This window comes from Hylobates moloch, unplaced genomic scaffold (genome assembly GCF_009828535.3).
Source record: "Hylobates moloch isolate HMO894 unplaced genomic scaffold, HMol_V3 SCAFFOLD_2, whole genome shotgun sequence".
NCBI lineage: Eukaryota > Metazoa > Chordata > Mammalia > Primates > Hylobatidae > Hylobates > Hylobates moloch.
The window spans coordinates 127,455,053-127,473,091 of record NW_026652277.1 but is presented as its reverse complement, the minus strand read 5'-3'; the positions used below and the strand labels follow the sequence as shown (position 1 = coordinate 127,473,091).

General features: G+C 36.9%; 1 protein-coding gene across 2 annotated transcripts in view; it reads left to right on the top strand.

Moving 5' to 3' along the window:
• Positions 1–18,039, top strand: part of AK9 (adenylate kinase 9) — a 225,980-nt gene that overhangs the window by 13,166 nt on the left and 194,775 nt on the right. For both annotated transcript variants that reach the window (XM_032156454.2, XM_058435472.1), the window contains exons 2-6: positions 1,848–1,975; positions 3,342–3,405; positions 5,434–5,486; positions 5,587–5,683; positions 15,365–15,477. In XM_032156454.2, coding sequence (XP_032012345.1) covers positions 1,859–1,975; positions 3,342–3,405; positions 5,434–5,486; positions 5,587–5,683; positions 15,365–15,477 — 444 coding nt within the window. In that variant the 5' untranslated portion in view covers positions 1,848–1,858. The remainder of the gene's footprint in view (positions 1–1,847; positions 1,976–3,341; positions 3,406–5,433; positions 5,487–5,586; positions 5,684–15,364; positions 15,478–18,039) is intronic.

Below are 18,039 nucleotides of genomic sequence, written 5' to 3'. Positions count from 1 at the left end.
TGGGACTCTTTCATGCATGGCTCTTCACACACATGCACATCACACACACACACACAAACTGTCAGATAATTAATTTTATGTATGAATTTGAACATAATAGGTATCTTTATAAATTAAATCCTTTCATCCAAAAATATATTATGTTTTTTCTTCTTTAGTATTCATCAGCAAAGTGTTATAGTTAGTGCACATAATATATCACTAATGCACATTTTTACTAAAATTATTCATACCTTTTTATAGAGTTGTGCAATTATGAGTTTTTGTTGTTATTAGTGTTGGTCTGAAAGAGAATTACTATTTTTAAAAAATATTTTTGCTATATCATTTTATTTTTTAACTTTTAGGTTCAGGGGTACATGTGCAGGTTTACTATATAGGTAAATTGCATATCATAGGGGTTTGGTGCACAGATTATTTCATCACTCAGATAATAAGCATAGTACCCAATAGGTAGTTTTTTTTATCCTCTCCCTCATCCTACCCTCCACCCTCAAGTAGGCCTTAGTATCAGTTGTTCCCTTCTTTGTATCCTTGTGTACTTGATGTTTAGTTCCCACATATAAGTGAGAACGTGTAGTATTTGGTTTTCTGTTCTTGCATTAGTTTGCTTAGGATAATGGCTTCCAGCTTCATCCATGTTGCTGCAAAGGACATGATCTTATTTTTCATGGCTGCACAGTATTCTGGTATATATGTACCCCATCTTCTTTATCTTGTCTGCCACTGATGGGTATTTAGGTTGATTCCATGTCTTTGCTGTTGTGAGTAGTGTTGTGATGAGCATATGTGTGCATGTGTGCAAAGGACAAGATCTTGTTACTTTTTACTATATAATTTTAACTAAATATTTAATAATACTATTATTTTGCTAATATTTTATTATCTCCATTTTAAAATTGTATTGGATCAAGTAATATTTAGAAGAATATTGTTTTCCTTTTTCTTTTTAATTTTCAACAATTAGGGATTTTAAAAAATACTTTTATCACTATTTTTTACATTATTTTATTGTGATCAAGAGATATGTCTCATGCTATTTTACTGTTTACATAATAGAAATATTCAATGGATATATATAAATATTTTGTGAACATAAATATGTAGTCTACAAGTGCTTGAAAACAAGAGACAGTCTTTGTTCAAAAACAAACTGTTATGACCTTATTTGTTTCTGATTGACTTCAAAAGAGTTGGACTAAGTTGAAAACTGTTCATGTTAAAATACTGAGGACCTGAGCTTCTGTGCCTAGAAATCCGCTTAAGAGCAAATCAAAATAGCAAAAGGTTTCTGAAAACAACTTTAAAATAAATATATGGTCTTACAGATATTTATAAAATATTACAAAAGAAAAAATGTAAAAACTACATTACTTTTGGAAAAGTTTTCTTCATGGAATTAACCAAAGCTTCCTAAAATATGAAAATATGAATCTAATACATTTAGCCAACATTACCTTTTCTATTTCTGGTAAAATTTATACGTGCACCTATGTTGCATGTGCATGTACAACATATTTAACTTTAATTTGGTTTTTAATATAATACACACAAATCTGTGTATTTATACATATATATGTATTTTTTCCTTAAGTTAGTCTTTTAGAAACACTTTGAGCTCTCTTTTATACAACATATAGTTGGATTTTGTTTTTGTCTCAAACTAAGAGCTTACTGTTGGTTTTATAAATGAGTTAAACTTATTTGCAATTACTGAAAAAAATCATGTGTTTAATGGTACAAAATGACTTCTGGGCTAAGAAAATTCACAGGTTATTTCAATTGTTCCTAGTCACCTCCTCCAACCAAATTAAGCAAGTTGACAATCTTACCCTTTTTTATTGTAGTATTTTGTGTCATGACTTCTCAAGAGAAGACAGAAGAGTATCCTTTTGCAGATATATTTGATGAAGATGAAACTGAAAGGAGTTTTTTGTTGTCCAAACCTGTTTGCTTTGTTGTATTTGGGAAACCAGTAAGTTATCTCTTATTATTTGGTGTAATTTTTTTTATTTTTAAAATCACAATTTTCTGAGTTACCATATAAAAATAAAAACCACATATTGTGCTCATTTTTTGAGTGTCTGATAAGCTTTCATTATATGACTTAAAATCTGACATAATATTGGTTATAAATTCGTAACTATCTCTTGCACACATGCACACATATGCTCATCGCAACACTACTCACAACAGCAAAGACATGGAATCAACCTAAATGCCCATCAGTGGTAGACTAGATAAAGAAGATGTGGTACATATATACCAGAATACTATGTTATATGTTATAATTGAGAAGGAACCCAGACTATATTTAAATTTGCTTTTATATTATGACGAAATTAACTTACCAAAACACCGCACATGACAACTGTTAGTAGTGTGTGATCTGAGGTTATTTCAGACTTGATTTGCATATGAAACTTCCTTTGCAATTTGTTGTGAGGCTCTCTGGATATGTGAAGATAGGACATCATCAAGATGAGCCAGGAGGTTCTCCTGTTAATATCTGAGATCCTGAGAGGCACCATGCCTCAGGCTTTACCTACAGCGTGTTAGGGGACCTATGTGTTGTTTTTCCACAAAGCAGAAAGAAACAAAAATGGCTGTTACAATAAAGTTTGCTTTTCTAGACATTTCTACTAAGAAACTCTAGATAAGAGCTACTGACAGCCACTGAGCTGGTTAATTAAAGAGCCTCTCCAGAATAGCAGAGGTTAAGAGCTGGATCCCATCCTTGACTTATTTTATGTGGACCCTGGGACAGGTACCAATAAATGGTTTCAACAACTTTCACTATGTTTCTAAAAACATAGTGGGTTTTAAAAAGTCAACAGTGAAAGCAACCAGACACAAATGTTACTTCATCAAAATGACCTTTTATCTTTAAAGTATGATACTTTCCAAAGATGTCAGTTAAAAAGGATCTTTTTGCTCATCAAAATTACTAAATGGAAGCCTGTCAAAACATTCATGATTATAAACTTTAGAAAGGAAATAAAATGATGACTCTCCAATATAATCACAATGATTTGTAATCAAAATTATAAAATTTGACAGTTAAAAGAGTGCAATACCATACTGGTATAGCTTCCTGATTTTAGGGCTATGTACTTAATATTAAAAAGTTTATTTATATTACTTTAGGAGATGTGGCATATGCAAGAATTAGTAAAGAAAAACTAAACTATACATATCTAGGGTCTATTCTTCATTTTTATGGGAAAAATTATAACATTGATGTAATAGTAACTAGCAAAAGAATCTTTAAAAATTGCTGTATCTGTTTCACTGGCAAGTAACTATTCTATTGGGCTTTAAATAACATTTTTCTTTTTAAGGGTGTTGGGAAAACAACATTAGCCCACTACATAACACAGGCATGGAAATGTATTCGTGTTGAAGGTAAATTTTATCTTTTTTCTCTAATATTTTATTATGAAAACTTTCAAATATGCATAAAATGGAGATAATTATACAGTGAATGCCCATATACTCACCATCTAGAGTCTGTGATTAACGTTTTGCTATATTTGCTTTATCACACATTTGTCCACCTATCAACCCAGTGAATATTATCTGCTTGGGTTTTTATTTATATTTAATTTAATTAATTAATTAATTTTTATTTTTGTAGAGACATGGTCTTGCTTTGTTGCCCAGTCTGGTTTCAAACTCTGGGGCTCAAACAGTCTTCCCACCTTGGCCTCCCAAAGTGCTGGATTACAGGTGTGAGCCACAACACCCGGCCCAATATTATTTTTATAACAGCATCATCAATCCAATAATGTTGTGCCCTTTTATTTGTCCTAGTTTTGTTCATAGTATTTATGAAATGTCGTCAACTCTATTCTACTACCTCCAATTCTCTAATTTCGTAATTTAGAACAGTTTGGGATATGTGTGTTTGGGTGTCCTTTTGTGAAAGCTCAAATGAGATGGAACTCTCACAGCTTTTCTTAGGAACATTTTTCAGAACTTAATTGTCTTCAGTGATAACTTTTATTTTTTATTTATAAATTTTCTTGCATTCTTTGCAATGTATAAGACAATGGATTGATATCTTTGTATATAAATATTCTTTTAATTAATAAAACTATTTATGCCCTAATAGAAAAATAAGAGAAAGAATGAATAGGCAATTCATAAAAGTAGAAATAAAAATAAACAGTATAAGAAAAAAGAGTTTAACATCATTCTAAGAAATGTTAATTAAAATAACACTGGTCCATATTTGCCTATCAAATTGGCAGTGAATCTTTACAACTACTACAATCACTGTAGGTAAGGATGTTACAAAATGGGCATTCCACATGCTGTTAGTAAAGTTGCAATCTGGTACAATTTTTTGGAGAACAATTTGTAATACGTAACACACACACACACACACACAACTCTAAAAGTTTCTTCTTTCTTTGTTCAAAAAGTTTACTTCTAGGAAATCTTAAAGAATACCATACATCCCATAGAGTATTAATAACTAATGATATAACAACTCTCCTGGGTCCTCCCCTGGGTCATGTCCCTGTCATTCCTATCCCAGGATGTCCTCTGTCAAGGAATGATACATTTCCTCTTTTAAAGGAAACAAATCATTGGAATTTCAGCCTCAAGACCCCTCTTTCTAATCAGTGTTTACCCATTTTAACATTTCTTGATTCATTTCCTTTTACGCCATGTGCAAAACTAGCAGGCTTTGGATGTAATTGTATGGTTATGAAAATCTGGATTAATTAATACCAGTGCATACTTTTGTAACTATACTTAATGATTTAGAAATCACTGTCATATACACCACCTGATTTCATCCTTACATTCTATTGTACACTACACAGTACATATGCATCCAAGGTGCAGAGGTATTTACGGAGTTAGCTCCCCCAGGATTCTTTATTTTTTTATTTTTTATTTTTATTTTGAGATACGCCCTCACTTTGTCATCCAGGCTGGAGTGCAGTGACATGATCACGGCTCTCTGCAGCCTTGACCTCCTGGGCTCAAGTAATCACCCCGCCTCAGCTTCCTGAGTAGCAGGGACTATAGGCATGCACCATAACACCCTGCTAATTTTTTAACTTTTTGTAGAAATGTAGTCTCCCTATGTTGCCCAGGCTGGTCTCAAACTCCTGAGCTCAAGCAATCCTCCTGCCTTGAACTCCCAAAGTACTGGGATTGCAGACATGAGTCACCATGTTCACTTCTCCAAGATTCTTAAGCTTAGTAAGTGGCAGAGACAAGTTCTCTATGGAAGACATTCTGCTGCTTCTGCTTTGGTTAGGCTTAAGTGACATAATATGCATACATTTGCATTATAAATTATAAAGTGATGCACAAATGTTAATCTTTGTTACCAGTTACAAGACACTAGAATGTGTTTCTTATTTTGATGATCCTAATATCAGTCTGTATTAATATTTTGAATTCATGTTTTAGCTTTGCCAATTTTAGAAGAAGAGATTGCTGCTGAAACCGAATCAGGAGTTATGGTAAACAAACCTAAATTTCAAAGTAACTATGATTACAAAAAAAAGCTCTGTATCATAGATATCTTATACAGTAATGTACAATATCTATGCTTGTCCTTAGTTGCAGTCAATGTTGATCAGCGGTCAAAGCATTCCAGATGAACTTGTCATAAAGCTAATGTTGGAGAAGCTCAACTCCCCAGAAGTCTGTCACTTTGGTATGTTTATTTTAATATATTTACAGCCCACAAAGCAGCCTTAAAACTCATGCTTTATCTGAGGCAAAAATAGTTTCTGGAGTTGCCCTTTCTTTTGCCTTAGCACAACAATCTCATTGTCTCTATTCAGTTGAGCAGCTCAGAAGGTTTTATTTGCTTGTTTGTTTTTATTTCTCAGATTGTACATTTGTTTTAAAAATAAGTTTATGTGACCCAGTCTTCTTTAACATTGTGTTATCCAATAAAAGCATCAGAAATCTGCTGTGGTCCATCTTGCAGTACTGCTAACTCTGCTGACTGCTTCCTCATACACCTTGGGTTATATCGCTAAGTCCTGACAATGGCTAGGGTTGTCTGCATTAATCCGCACTTAGAAGGCAGGAATGGGAAGTGGAATGCCACTCTTACTGTTGAGCTCCAGATGTTGTCAGGCTTCAGCCTGCTCATCCAGTCTGCCCTCTGACTCTGGACCTGAAACCTCTCCCAGTACTCAAATGGATGCTGAGCAAGGGCCTTGGATCTAATTTTTCAAAACAAAGACCACTGAAGCTCCAAATGATTAAAAAGAAAAGAGCAAACTCTAATACCTCTGCAAAAGAAGAGGAGAATAATAATGACAAGTTTGGGATAAAATCGTCCACCTGGAATGGATTTACTGAATGAAAAAAGAAAAATTAAGAAAGTTGCTTTATATTCTTAGTAAGTTAGAAGAAGACATTGTAACTATTAATGCAGGAATAAAAATACAGGAAAGTAAAAACCATAACTGCCAAAGCAAATCAATGATGGAAGCAGCAAAAGCAGCCTTGTCAAACTGTATTTACTGGTCTCTATCTATAGACAGAAAGATACCTCTTCACATAGCTCATATGTATAGAGAGATGATACATAGAATGTCCCATAGAATGTCCCATATCCACATATGTAGACAGGTCTCTATATGGATATATGGGTTTTTATATATAATACATATATAGAGATTCATATATATGGATTATAAATACATTATAATATAAGTAGATAAGGTTTCTCTGTAAACTATCTATGCATCTATCCACTTACTACCTATTTGTTCAGCAGTGATAAAGAGACTGAACTTGGGCAAAATATCCAGAATATGGAAGGCTGGATAAGTAAAAAGGCAAACAGGAATCACAGAATTCCAAATTACATCAATAAATGACCTCAGAAAACATAGTATTTGAAACAGAAGTATGTATATAGGTAGGTAAGTAAATACCTATTTGTTAACCTCACTTATCTCTTGAAAAACTTAAATTGGTTTACATGGCTACAAAAAAGATGACATAAATTATAAGTATTGGCAAAAGGAGAAAGAAAAAAAAACAACATGAAGAAACTCAGTTGTGCCTCTCATGGTGTTCATAATGTTTTACAATTGTTATTAGGAAATAGTTCAAACAAAAGCAGAGAGATTAGTATAAAGGTCCTTCCACATTACCACTGAGGTTCAGCATATGTCCAAAACCAACTCTAGTCTAATCTCATTTCATCTACACTTCTACTTACTCCCTTCTCTCAACCTATGTTATTTTGAAGCTAATCCATATCACATCAGTTCATCTGTAAAATGTTCCATTTATATCTCAAAAAGATAAGGGCTCTTAAACCTATTACACATTAGCATTATCACACTTAAAAAATTAATTGTTATTCCTTGATATCATCTACTAGATTTCATTAATTACCTCATAGATATTTTTTAGTTGATTTTTTTTTGAAGCAGGATCTAACCAGGTTTCACATAGTGCAAGTGACTAGTATGTCTAAAGTCTCTTTATCTATAAGTTTCCCCTACTTCTTTCTATCTTCTTGTGTCTTCTCTGTTGAAGAAACGGGTCACTTGTCTTGTAGAGTTTCCCACATTCTGGATTTGGCTGATTACATTCCTCAGACCCAAGTACTTCCTGTATGCGGATACTTGCCCTAGGAGCTGGCAGAGGAAAAGTGATATAAATGGTTTCCTGAGTCTGGGGGCCACACCCTCACCATTTGCTTACAAGGCCACTTTCTAGGCATGCACAAACGACCTCATTTAAAGGCTGCAGTGGAGATGGAACCTAAAGTGCCTTCTGCCCGGCCACCCCTTAACCCATCCTGTAGCATCCCCACAGGAATTTTTTTTAGAACCTAGCACTCTGCTCAAGTTCCCAGCAAGCCTTCTCATCCTGATGTTTGCTCTCAACCCGTAGCCTGGTAGAAGGTAGAAGCAAAATTGGAAGTGAAGGGTTTTCAAAACAGGGATATAAACTCGATTAGGTCAATAGATGCAGAAAAAGTCCTTCGACAAAATTCAAAAGCCCTTCATACTAAAAACTCTCAATAAATTAGGTATTGATGGGATGTATCTAATCATAAGCTATTTATGACAAACCCACAGCCAATATCATACTGAATGGGCAAAAACTGGAAGCATTCCTTTTGAAAACTGGCACAAGACAGGGATGCCCTCTCTCACCACTCCTATTCAACATAGTGTTGGAAGTTCTGGCCAGGGCAATCAGGTAAGAGAAAGAAATAAAGGGTATTTAATTAGGAAAAGAGGAAGTCAAATTGTCCTTGTTTGCAGATGACATGACTGTATATCTAGAAAACCTCATCGTCTCAGCCCAAAATCTCCTTAAGCTGATAAGCAACTTCAGCAAAGTCTCAGCATACAAAATCAATGTGCAAAAATCACAAGCATTCTTATACACCAATAACAGACAAACAGAGAGCCAAATCATGAGTGAACTCTCATTCACAATTGCTTCAAAGAGAATAAAATACCTAGGAATCCAACTTACAAGGGATGTGAAGGACCTCTTCAAGGAGAACTACAAACCACTGCTCAACGAAATAAAAGAGGACACAAACAAATGGGAGAACATTCCATGCTCATGGATAGGAAGAATCAATATTGTGAAAATGGCCATACTGTCCAAGGTGATTTATAGATTCAATGCCATCCCCATCAAGGTACCAAGGATTTTCTTCACAGAATTGGAAAAAACTACTTTAAAGTTCATACGGAACCAAAAAAGAGCCCACATTGCCAAGACAATCCTAAGCCAAAAGAACAAAATGGGAGGCATCAAGCTACCTGACTTCAAACTATACTACAAGGCTACAGTAACCAAAACAGCATGGTACTGGTACCAAAACAGAGATATAGACCAATGGAACAGAAAAGAGCCCTCAGAAATAATACCACACATCTACAACTATCCGATCTTCGACAAACCTGACAAAAACAAGAAATGGGGAAAGGGTTCCCTATTCAACAAATGGTGCTGAGAAAACTGGCTAGCCATATGTAGAAAGCTGAAACTGGATCCCTTCCTTACACCTTATACAAAAATTAATTCAAGATGGATTAAAGACTTACATGTTAGACCTAAAACCATATAAACCATAGAAGAAAACCTAGGCAATACCATTCAGGACATAGGCATGGGCAAGGACTTCATGACTAAAACACCAAAAGTAATGGCAACAAAAGCCAAAATGGACAAATGGGATCTAATTACACTAAAGAGCTTCTGCACAGCAAAAGAAACTACCATCAGAGTGAACAGGCAACCTACAGAATGGGAGAAAATTTTTGCAATCTACCCATCTGACAAAGGGCTAATATCCAGAATCTACAAAGAACTCAAAACAAATTTACAAGAAAAAAACCACCCCATCAACAAGTGGGCAAAGGATATGAACAGACACTTCTCAAAAGAAGACATTTATGCAGCCAGCAGACACATGAAAAAATGCTCATCATCACTGGCCATCACAGAAATGCAAATCAAAACCACAATGAGATATCATCTCACACCAGTTAGAATGGCGATCATTAAAAAGTCAGGAAACAACAGGTGCTGGAGAGGGTGTGGAGAAATAGGAACACTTTTACACTGTTGGTGGCACTGTAAACTAGTTCAACCATTGTGGAAGACAGTGTGGCGATTCCTCAAAGATCTAGAACTAGAAATGCCATTTGACTCAGCCATCCCATTACTGGGTGTATACTCAAAGGAATATAAATCATGCTGCTGTAAAGACACATGCACACGTATGTTTATTGCGGCACTACTCACAATAGCAAAGACTTGGAACTGACCCAAATGTCCAACAATGATAGACTGGATTAAGAAAATGTGGCACATATACACCATGGAATACTATGCAGCCATAAAAAATGATGAGTTCATGTCCTTTGTAGGGACATGGATGAAGCTGGAAACCATCATTCTCAGCAAACTATTGCAAGGACAAAAAACCAAATACCGCATGTTCTCACTCATAGGTGGGAATTGAACAATGAGAACACTTGGACACAGGAAGGGGAACATCACACACCGGAGCCTGTTGTGGGGTTGGGGGAGAGGGGAGGGATAGCATTAGGAGATATACCTAATGTAAATGATGAGTTAATGGGTGCAGCACACCAACATGGCACATGTATACATATGTAACAAACCTGCACATTGTGCATATGTACTCTAGAACTTAAACGTATAATAAAATATATATACATATGTATATATATGTATATATATATAAAAGAAAATGTGGCACATATGCACCATGGAATACTATGCAGCCATAAAAAAAGGATGAGTTCATGTCCTTTGTAGGGACATGGATGAAGCTGGAAACCATCATTCTCAGCAAACTATCGCAAGGACAAAAAACCAAACACCGCATGTTCTCACTCATAGGTAGGAATTGAACAATGAGAACACTTGGACACAGAAAGGGGAACATCACAAGGGGCCTGCTGTGGGATGGGGAGAAGGGGGCAGGAAAGCATTAGGAGATATAGCTAATGTAAATGATGAGTTAATGGGTGCAGCCTACCAACATGGCACATGTATACATATGTAACAAACCTGCACATTGTGCACATGTGCCCCAGAACTTAAAGTATAATTAAAAATAAATAAATAAAACAAAATAAAAAATAAACAAATGACAACTAAAATAGTAACTTCAAAATGAGATTAATGGAATAAAAAAACAAAGAGAAAAAAAAAAAACTTGAGTGAGGGGCTGAGTGAGGATGGATAATTGATGACTCCAAAATCCCTGAAGAGATATGTGCACTTCCAGGGACATCACACAGCAGAGCATTGCCAAATTCATCTTAATTTTGTTTTATACTAGAGCCCTTTTATAGTTGGTGTTTCCATCACTATTTTAAAAGGGCCTACACGATCTATAATTATCTTTTCATTCGCAATCTATTGTGTTGTTTTGGCCCTTAACCAAAATCAGCTTCTCGGAGCTATATCCTTACCCCAGAGTAACAGATAGAGTCAATATGTGGCAACCTAAAAGCTCCTCACTGCTCCCTGCTTCTAGATTCTGGAAAATCTTGTTTTCCCCAGTGAATGAATAGCCCCAGTCTGGGCATTCCCGCCCTGAGTGTATCTTTATGAATAGTCTTGCAAGTCATTAGTCACCAGTGTGTCCACTCATATCAGCCTGGCCTGAGGTCAGATGGGTAGCAGGGATGGCTGGACACAAGGCTACATCAGCCTGGCCAGAGGTCAGATGGGTAGCTGGGATGGCTGGACACAAAGCTACCTGATGTCTCTGAATCTGTCATCACTTCAATCTGAAAGCAGTAGTCTGCCATCTTCATTTGTATGGAAATAGAAAATGCCTTCTTCCCACTGTGCCAAGAAATGGTGGCAAAGTGATGGTATGGGCCTGGGACAAGTCAGTTTCCTCTGGGTAGTTGTCTGGACAGTCTTACAGTTTCTCATTGGTTGGGCTAATGAAAGCTGGGCAATGGCCTACAAAACACCTACTCTGCCTATGATAGAACATGTAATGTCTCCCAGCAAGGACTGGCTTGGGGTGCACCACTCCTCCATCTTTAGCATGGGAGGGCAAGGGCTTGGCCTCAAGGACATGTGGGGTGGGAGTGAGGAGTTCTTCATCTATGCTTTTATCCTCACATGTCTCTAGAATTGGAAAGGTTGACAGTGGGCTCAGTAGTTCTGGTATGTTCAGCAAGCAGTGTGTCCCTGGGATCTTCCAGAATTGGGACTAGAGGACTAAGTTATGCCACTTTACATCCGCAATGGTGAGACAAACTTAGATGACATAACAGTCTATCCCACACCTCCTCCCATAGATACACCCCTAGGCTCTGGAATAATAATACTAGACATCTCTCAGAGGGTAGAGCCCCAAAATTCATAGCTCAGAACATTTAGGCAGCCCAAACAATGGCCCTTCAAGAGAGAGCTAGATCCATGGAAATTACTTATTCTTCTGCCGCTTCCATCAGTAAAGAGACCAAGTATGAACATCATTCCAATATACATGTACACCAGAAGTTCAGCATTCCTGCAAACAGTTGCACGTGGAATGCCTGATAAGCTCTCCAGGCAGTGGCAGTGGCAGTGGCTGTAGGAACAGGAAGGTTTTGGCAAGCACAGCAGATTGCCAAGCATCTTTCTGTGATCCACTTGTGATACACAGATGTTGGGAAGTATTACCAGCATAGGGAATGGCAGGGAGATATTGTTGCTTTTGCTTACAAGGCAAGGGCAAGGACTCTGGAGATAGATGGTCTCTGGAACTGTCTAACTTGGAGGAGTTAGCTGGGCAAGGTCTGAGTTCCATCCAGAGCTAGGCATGCAGTCCCCTTCAGTGTAATACCTACCATCACAATGTGTCAGACCAGGAGTTAATGCCAGCCATTGTGTCCCAGAGGAGATACTGGTCAAAGTCTTCAAAACCAGTTCAAACATGTTGTTAATCAAGTGGAAGCTAGACTCACAACAAGAGCAAAGATGCTAAACCAAGTGAGGGTGGTGTGAAGCCAGAAAAACAGAAAGCAGAGAACAAGAAGAAGAGGCAGGTAGAGAAAGGTCTGGCCCCATTCTTGAGACAGCACAGGCAGTGTCTACATTTTTTCAGGGATGTACTGAGCTAATTTAAGAACCTCCAATAGGATAGATGCCTTGGCGATACCACGCTACGTTTAAGACAATAGCAGGAGCATGTAAGTCAGTCAGATTGGACACTAAGGATTATAGCAAGACAAGAGGGAATCATAACTATAGTTCATATATCCAAAACCAAGATGACAAGGTCATCCTTTCTGCCTTTTTAAGTTAAATTAGGTAGGATTGCTTCTCTGGATAGAGCCCAACACACTGTTAGCAGAAAGTAAAGTGATCAAAAAAGCTTAGGAGAAATTGTTTATGCCTAAGCATTTAATTAGATTTTGAATTAGCGTGATGGTTCTTGGTCTTCTTCTTTTTTTTTTTTTTTTTTTTGAGACAGAGTCTCGCTCTGTCGCCCAGGCTGGAGTGCAGTGGCGTGATCTGGGCTCACTGCAACCTCTGCCTCCCGGGTTCAAGTGATTCTCCTGCCTCAGCCTCCCTAGTAGCTGGGATTACAGGCACCCACCACCACGATTGGCTAATTTTTGTATTTTTTTTTTTTTAGTAGAGATGAGGTTTCATCATGTTGGCCAGGCTGGTCTTGAATGCCTGGCCTTGTGATCCGCCCTCCTTGGCCTCCGAAAGTTCTGGGATTATAGGCATGAGCCACCGCACCTGGCCTGGTCTTCTTTTTTAAAAATAAAAGATTGTGGCCTGGCGTGGTGGCTCACGCCTGTAATCCCAGCACTTTGGGAGGCCGAGGCGGGCGGATCACGAGGTCAGGAGATCGAGACCATCCTGGCCAACATGGTGAAACCCTGTCTTTACTAAAAATACAAAAATTAGCCGGGCGTGGTAGCATGCGCCTGTAGTCCCAGCTACTCAGGAGGCTGAGGCAGGAGAATCACTTGAACCCTGGAGGCAGAGGTTGCCGTGAGCTGAGACTGTACCACTGCCCTCCAGCCTGGGCGACAGAACAAGATTCTGTCTCAAAATAAATAAATAAATAAATAAAAATAAAAGATTGTGATGAGCATGTACACACATTCATTCACTCATCTATCAACACGTGCTTGGTAACTCATCTATCAACAGGTGCTTGGTAACTTTTTTTATTTGCTATTCTAGGCATTGCATTAAGATAGTGGTTCTCAAACTTTTGGGGCACAAGACTCCCGTACACTCATAAGAATTGTTGAGGCTCCATAAGAGGTTGTGCTTACACGGGCTATATGTATTTATATTTACCATATTAGAAATTAAAACAGAGACTTTAAGAAATATCTGTTTAGAAATCACAAAACCATGACTTGTTAACATAAATTGCATATTTTATGAAAGATAATTTTTCAAAACAAAAAATTAGAAGAGTGGCATTGCTTTACATTTTCACAATCTCTTCAATGTCCAACTTAAGAGAAAGCTGGATTCTCACACCTGCTTCTGCTCAATCTGTTGCAATATATTGCTTTCGCTGAAGTACATGAAGAAAATGTAGTTTCACACAGATACATTCTTGGAAAGGGAGGAGTATTTTAATAGCCTTTGGAATAATTGTGGATATTCTTGATTCTACATCAAAATCCAACAGATGGAAGTTTCCTGAAGGTTGGTTGCATTGTGGAATCTGAAACTGTATCAGTGAACTTTTCAAAACTTGTTTACATTAAAATCCATTGGTCTATCTTGCACTTGGAATGAGCCTATAACCCATGCCTAATTTTTGTGGCACCATGCATTGGTCATTTGGAAAATGTTGGTTCACTGAGTTATACAGATCTTCCAAATGTTGACACATTTTACTATACAGTATCAAAAAATCACATTTGTTAATGTCACCACCAATCTCATCAAGAAAAGCCCATTATTAAGCTTGTGGTGTTGGATGTAAGTTTTTCAAAATTCAGATTTTCACTTGACTATTATAACTGGCAACAAATACTATCAGTTTTTGTCCTTGCAGTGACAGGGTCATTCCATTCACTTTTCATAAGCTTTCTGCCAAATACCGAGGGCTGAATAAACATAGTTTGTCTGTTGTTCTTCCAAGAAAAGATGTAGAAAAACAAGCTGAAAGCTTTTAATTCCCTCTGAAGGAATTGAGACTTTATTAATAAGAGAAAAGTTTCTTGAGCAAGACAGTAATATAATTAAACAAATATATTAAGGAAATTAATATGATGATGGTAAACAGGGTGAATTTCAGTGAGAAGATTGAGATTTCTGGGTGGGGATGCAAGCCAATAACTGCGCTAAACCAAAATCATATTGGCTGTTTAAAAAACAGAAAATTATAGTGTGTCCATGGGTGTTTTATTACTCTCATAACTTATAAAAACATTATATACATGTGTTCTACTATATTATGAAATATTAATATGAGAAAGAAAATAAATATGGCATGCAACCCCTATAATATACCTTTACCATTCATATGAGTAAACTTTACTAACATGAGTTAAAATAATTGCTAGCATGAAATTTCCTTCCTTAGGCACCTCATCTGTCTAAAATAAATTGACTTGGAGTTTTCAAAAATGTCTTCTTCTAGCCCAGTGATTTCTTTATCTTCAGAAAAACATTATTCATAGTTATACTTCATGTGGCAATAACCTTAAGTGTTAATTTAAAATTTTTGACAGATGACTTTATGGTAGATGAGGATAAAGTAATATAATATAGTAAATATATATAATATAGTAAATATATATAATATAATAAATCCATGCCCTCATATGTTGATAATTTTATAAAAGTTTTAAAATTATATTTTACTTTACAGGTTATATTATCACTGAAATACCATCACTTTCACAGGATGCCATGACTACCTTACAGCAAATAGAATTAATTAAAAACTTAAATTTGAAACCTGATGTTATAATCAATATAAAGGTAAGGATATTAATTGTTTTGCTAGTAGAGTAAACCATTCTTTTTGATAGTAGTTACATTCAAGGAATGCTTTAAACATTTTTAGGTAGTTATGGAGATAGTAACTTATGCATCAATCACAGGAACTGAGTCATACTTTCTCATAGTTCTGTGCTGTTGCTCCTACAGCTCCATCCACATGAGATACCTTCTTGCCTCATCACCAGCCTTCATCATAGTCATCCTTTGAAAGTCAGTTAAGACATCATCTCTTTAGAACTTTCCCTGACAACTACCCCATTCCACCACCTGTCTTTCTCTCTCTCCCTTCCACACCTTACTTATCATAAGAGAGTTAAATCCTTCTCTGATGACCATTCATGGTGCTCTCCGCTCCCTATCATGTTACTCACCTTACTGTATTATAATTATCCATTTTCCTCCTAGACTCTGTCTTACTTGAAGGTAGGAACCACGTCTTGCTCATATAAACATCAACCAGTATACTATATAGTACCTAGTGGCACCTAGTAAGTTTACTAATAAAATGAAAGAATAGACACATAACATGAATGTATGAATGTTAAAGAACACTACTACATTAACTACAAGTTAAGGCTGGTTCTTGTTCTTAATTCTCTCTTTTATTATTAGAATTTGGTAAATCACATCTAGAAGTCGATTTCCTTTCTACAAAAATGACAATAGCTGCCTCATGGGGTTGTGATAAGAATTTAGTAAGGTGGTGTATTCTTGTTTATGTCAAAATGAATGATAAGCTTTTGTATCTATACTCTGCCAGGGTTTATGACAGCTCAAATAAACTAGATGGTTTTCAGCTCAGATGCTGGGACCCAGTAGAGTGTCAGGGTCAGCTGTGAGAGAGAGGTGGCCTTGCAGTGCTGAGTGTGGTGTAATCTGCAGCCCCAGCCACCACTCATGGCCAGGGGTCAATCACAATTGTGAGTGAACTTGAGAATGTCACACATGTGAATGTGGACATAACAGAGAGATCTCATTCAACTGAAACCGCATATAAAAACTAAGCCGAGGAAAAGACAGATTCAATAGAAAATTAAGATCTAATTGAGAGAGAGCATACAGATGTACAGGCCAGAAGACCCTAAATGCTTACTGAGTTTGGGTCATAAATTTGGTTCTAGGTTTGATGAACTAAAGTAAAAGGGTAAATGTGACCAGTTATAAAATTCATATTATCCATGAGAAGACAAGCCATTCCTCAGGCAAAACAAGACTGCCACTGAGAATGAGAGAAATACCTTAGATGGGTCTTAATATAAGAGACTGCTTAATGTAGTGAATAAAGTCCTTAACCCCATTCATGTTATAAGTGTGATCATGAAGTGTCCTATGGCAGTTTCTACAGGGTAACCAGAGTATCATCAGAGGGCTTAATGTGAGACAGAATTCAGTGCAACACACACTTTTTGGATAGTTTGGCCTTATTGGGGAATAAGCCTGGAATTTCTAGAGCAGAAGCTCTTAGCCCGAGATCCATAAATCCCTAAGCATTCATGAACCTCTTGAAATTATATGTAAAACTTTATGCATATGTGAATTTTTCTCATGCAAAAATCTGTGGCTTTCACCATAGTCTAAAGGATTCTGTGCTACCAAAAACCTGGTTAAAGGCTAGCAATCTACTAGAGCAGTAGTTACCAGAGAGTGGTCCCAGAGCCAACAGCACCCAGAAGTTGGTAGAAATGCAAATTCTCAGGCCCTACCCCAACTAAGAACCAGAATCTGTCAGCTGGAGCCCAGCTATTGGTGTTGCAAAGCCCTCCAGGTGACACTGAGCACTTCTGCTCTGAGTCATATCCTTCAGACTCACACTTTCATTAGTCTCTTCCTGCAAATGAGAACGGGAGACAGCTGAAGGAGATAGTCCTTGTCAAGGTCCTAGAAGGTGGGTATCCTGGGTTGTAAAACATGTTTTAAAAAATTACCTGAGTAGGTTGAAATTCTTTTTGTGAAAAATTAGGAAGCCTAACAAAAGTCTTACCTCAGTAATTACCCATCCCATCTCCACCTAGAGATGGCATGAAGAAATCAGAAAATGAGCAATGAAGGTTCCAACGTTCCTGGCTTCCTTTGTTTCTCAATGTGTGGCACATGAATTGCCAGCATCAGAATCACTGAGGATGCTTGTTGAAGAATCTAGGCCTCACTCCAAACTTAATAAATGACAAGAGGAGCTGCAATTGATTTAACAAGCTCCCCAGATAGAGTTACATGCTCATATATCAGAATCACTGCCTCAGAAAACCATCCAGATTTTTTTTTATCCTGAAAAACATTCAGAGCACAATTTACAGCCTCAAACCATCATTATCATTAATAATGCACCATAGACCATGGACTACAATCGGAAGGCTTGGTTCCAAGTTGCCGTTCCTCCATGTGACATTGTAACCTGAGATTGGTCTCTTAGTCTGCCATAGCTGTGCTTCTGTGATCTGAAGGATGGCTTTAATCATAATTTGGATTGCTTATCTTACACGGTTAGTTGAGAATTCAGTAAAATCGCACATGTGAAAGCACTTCGGAACAAGAAACTTACTT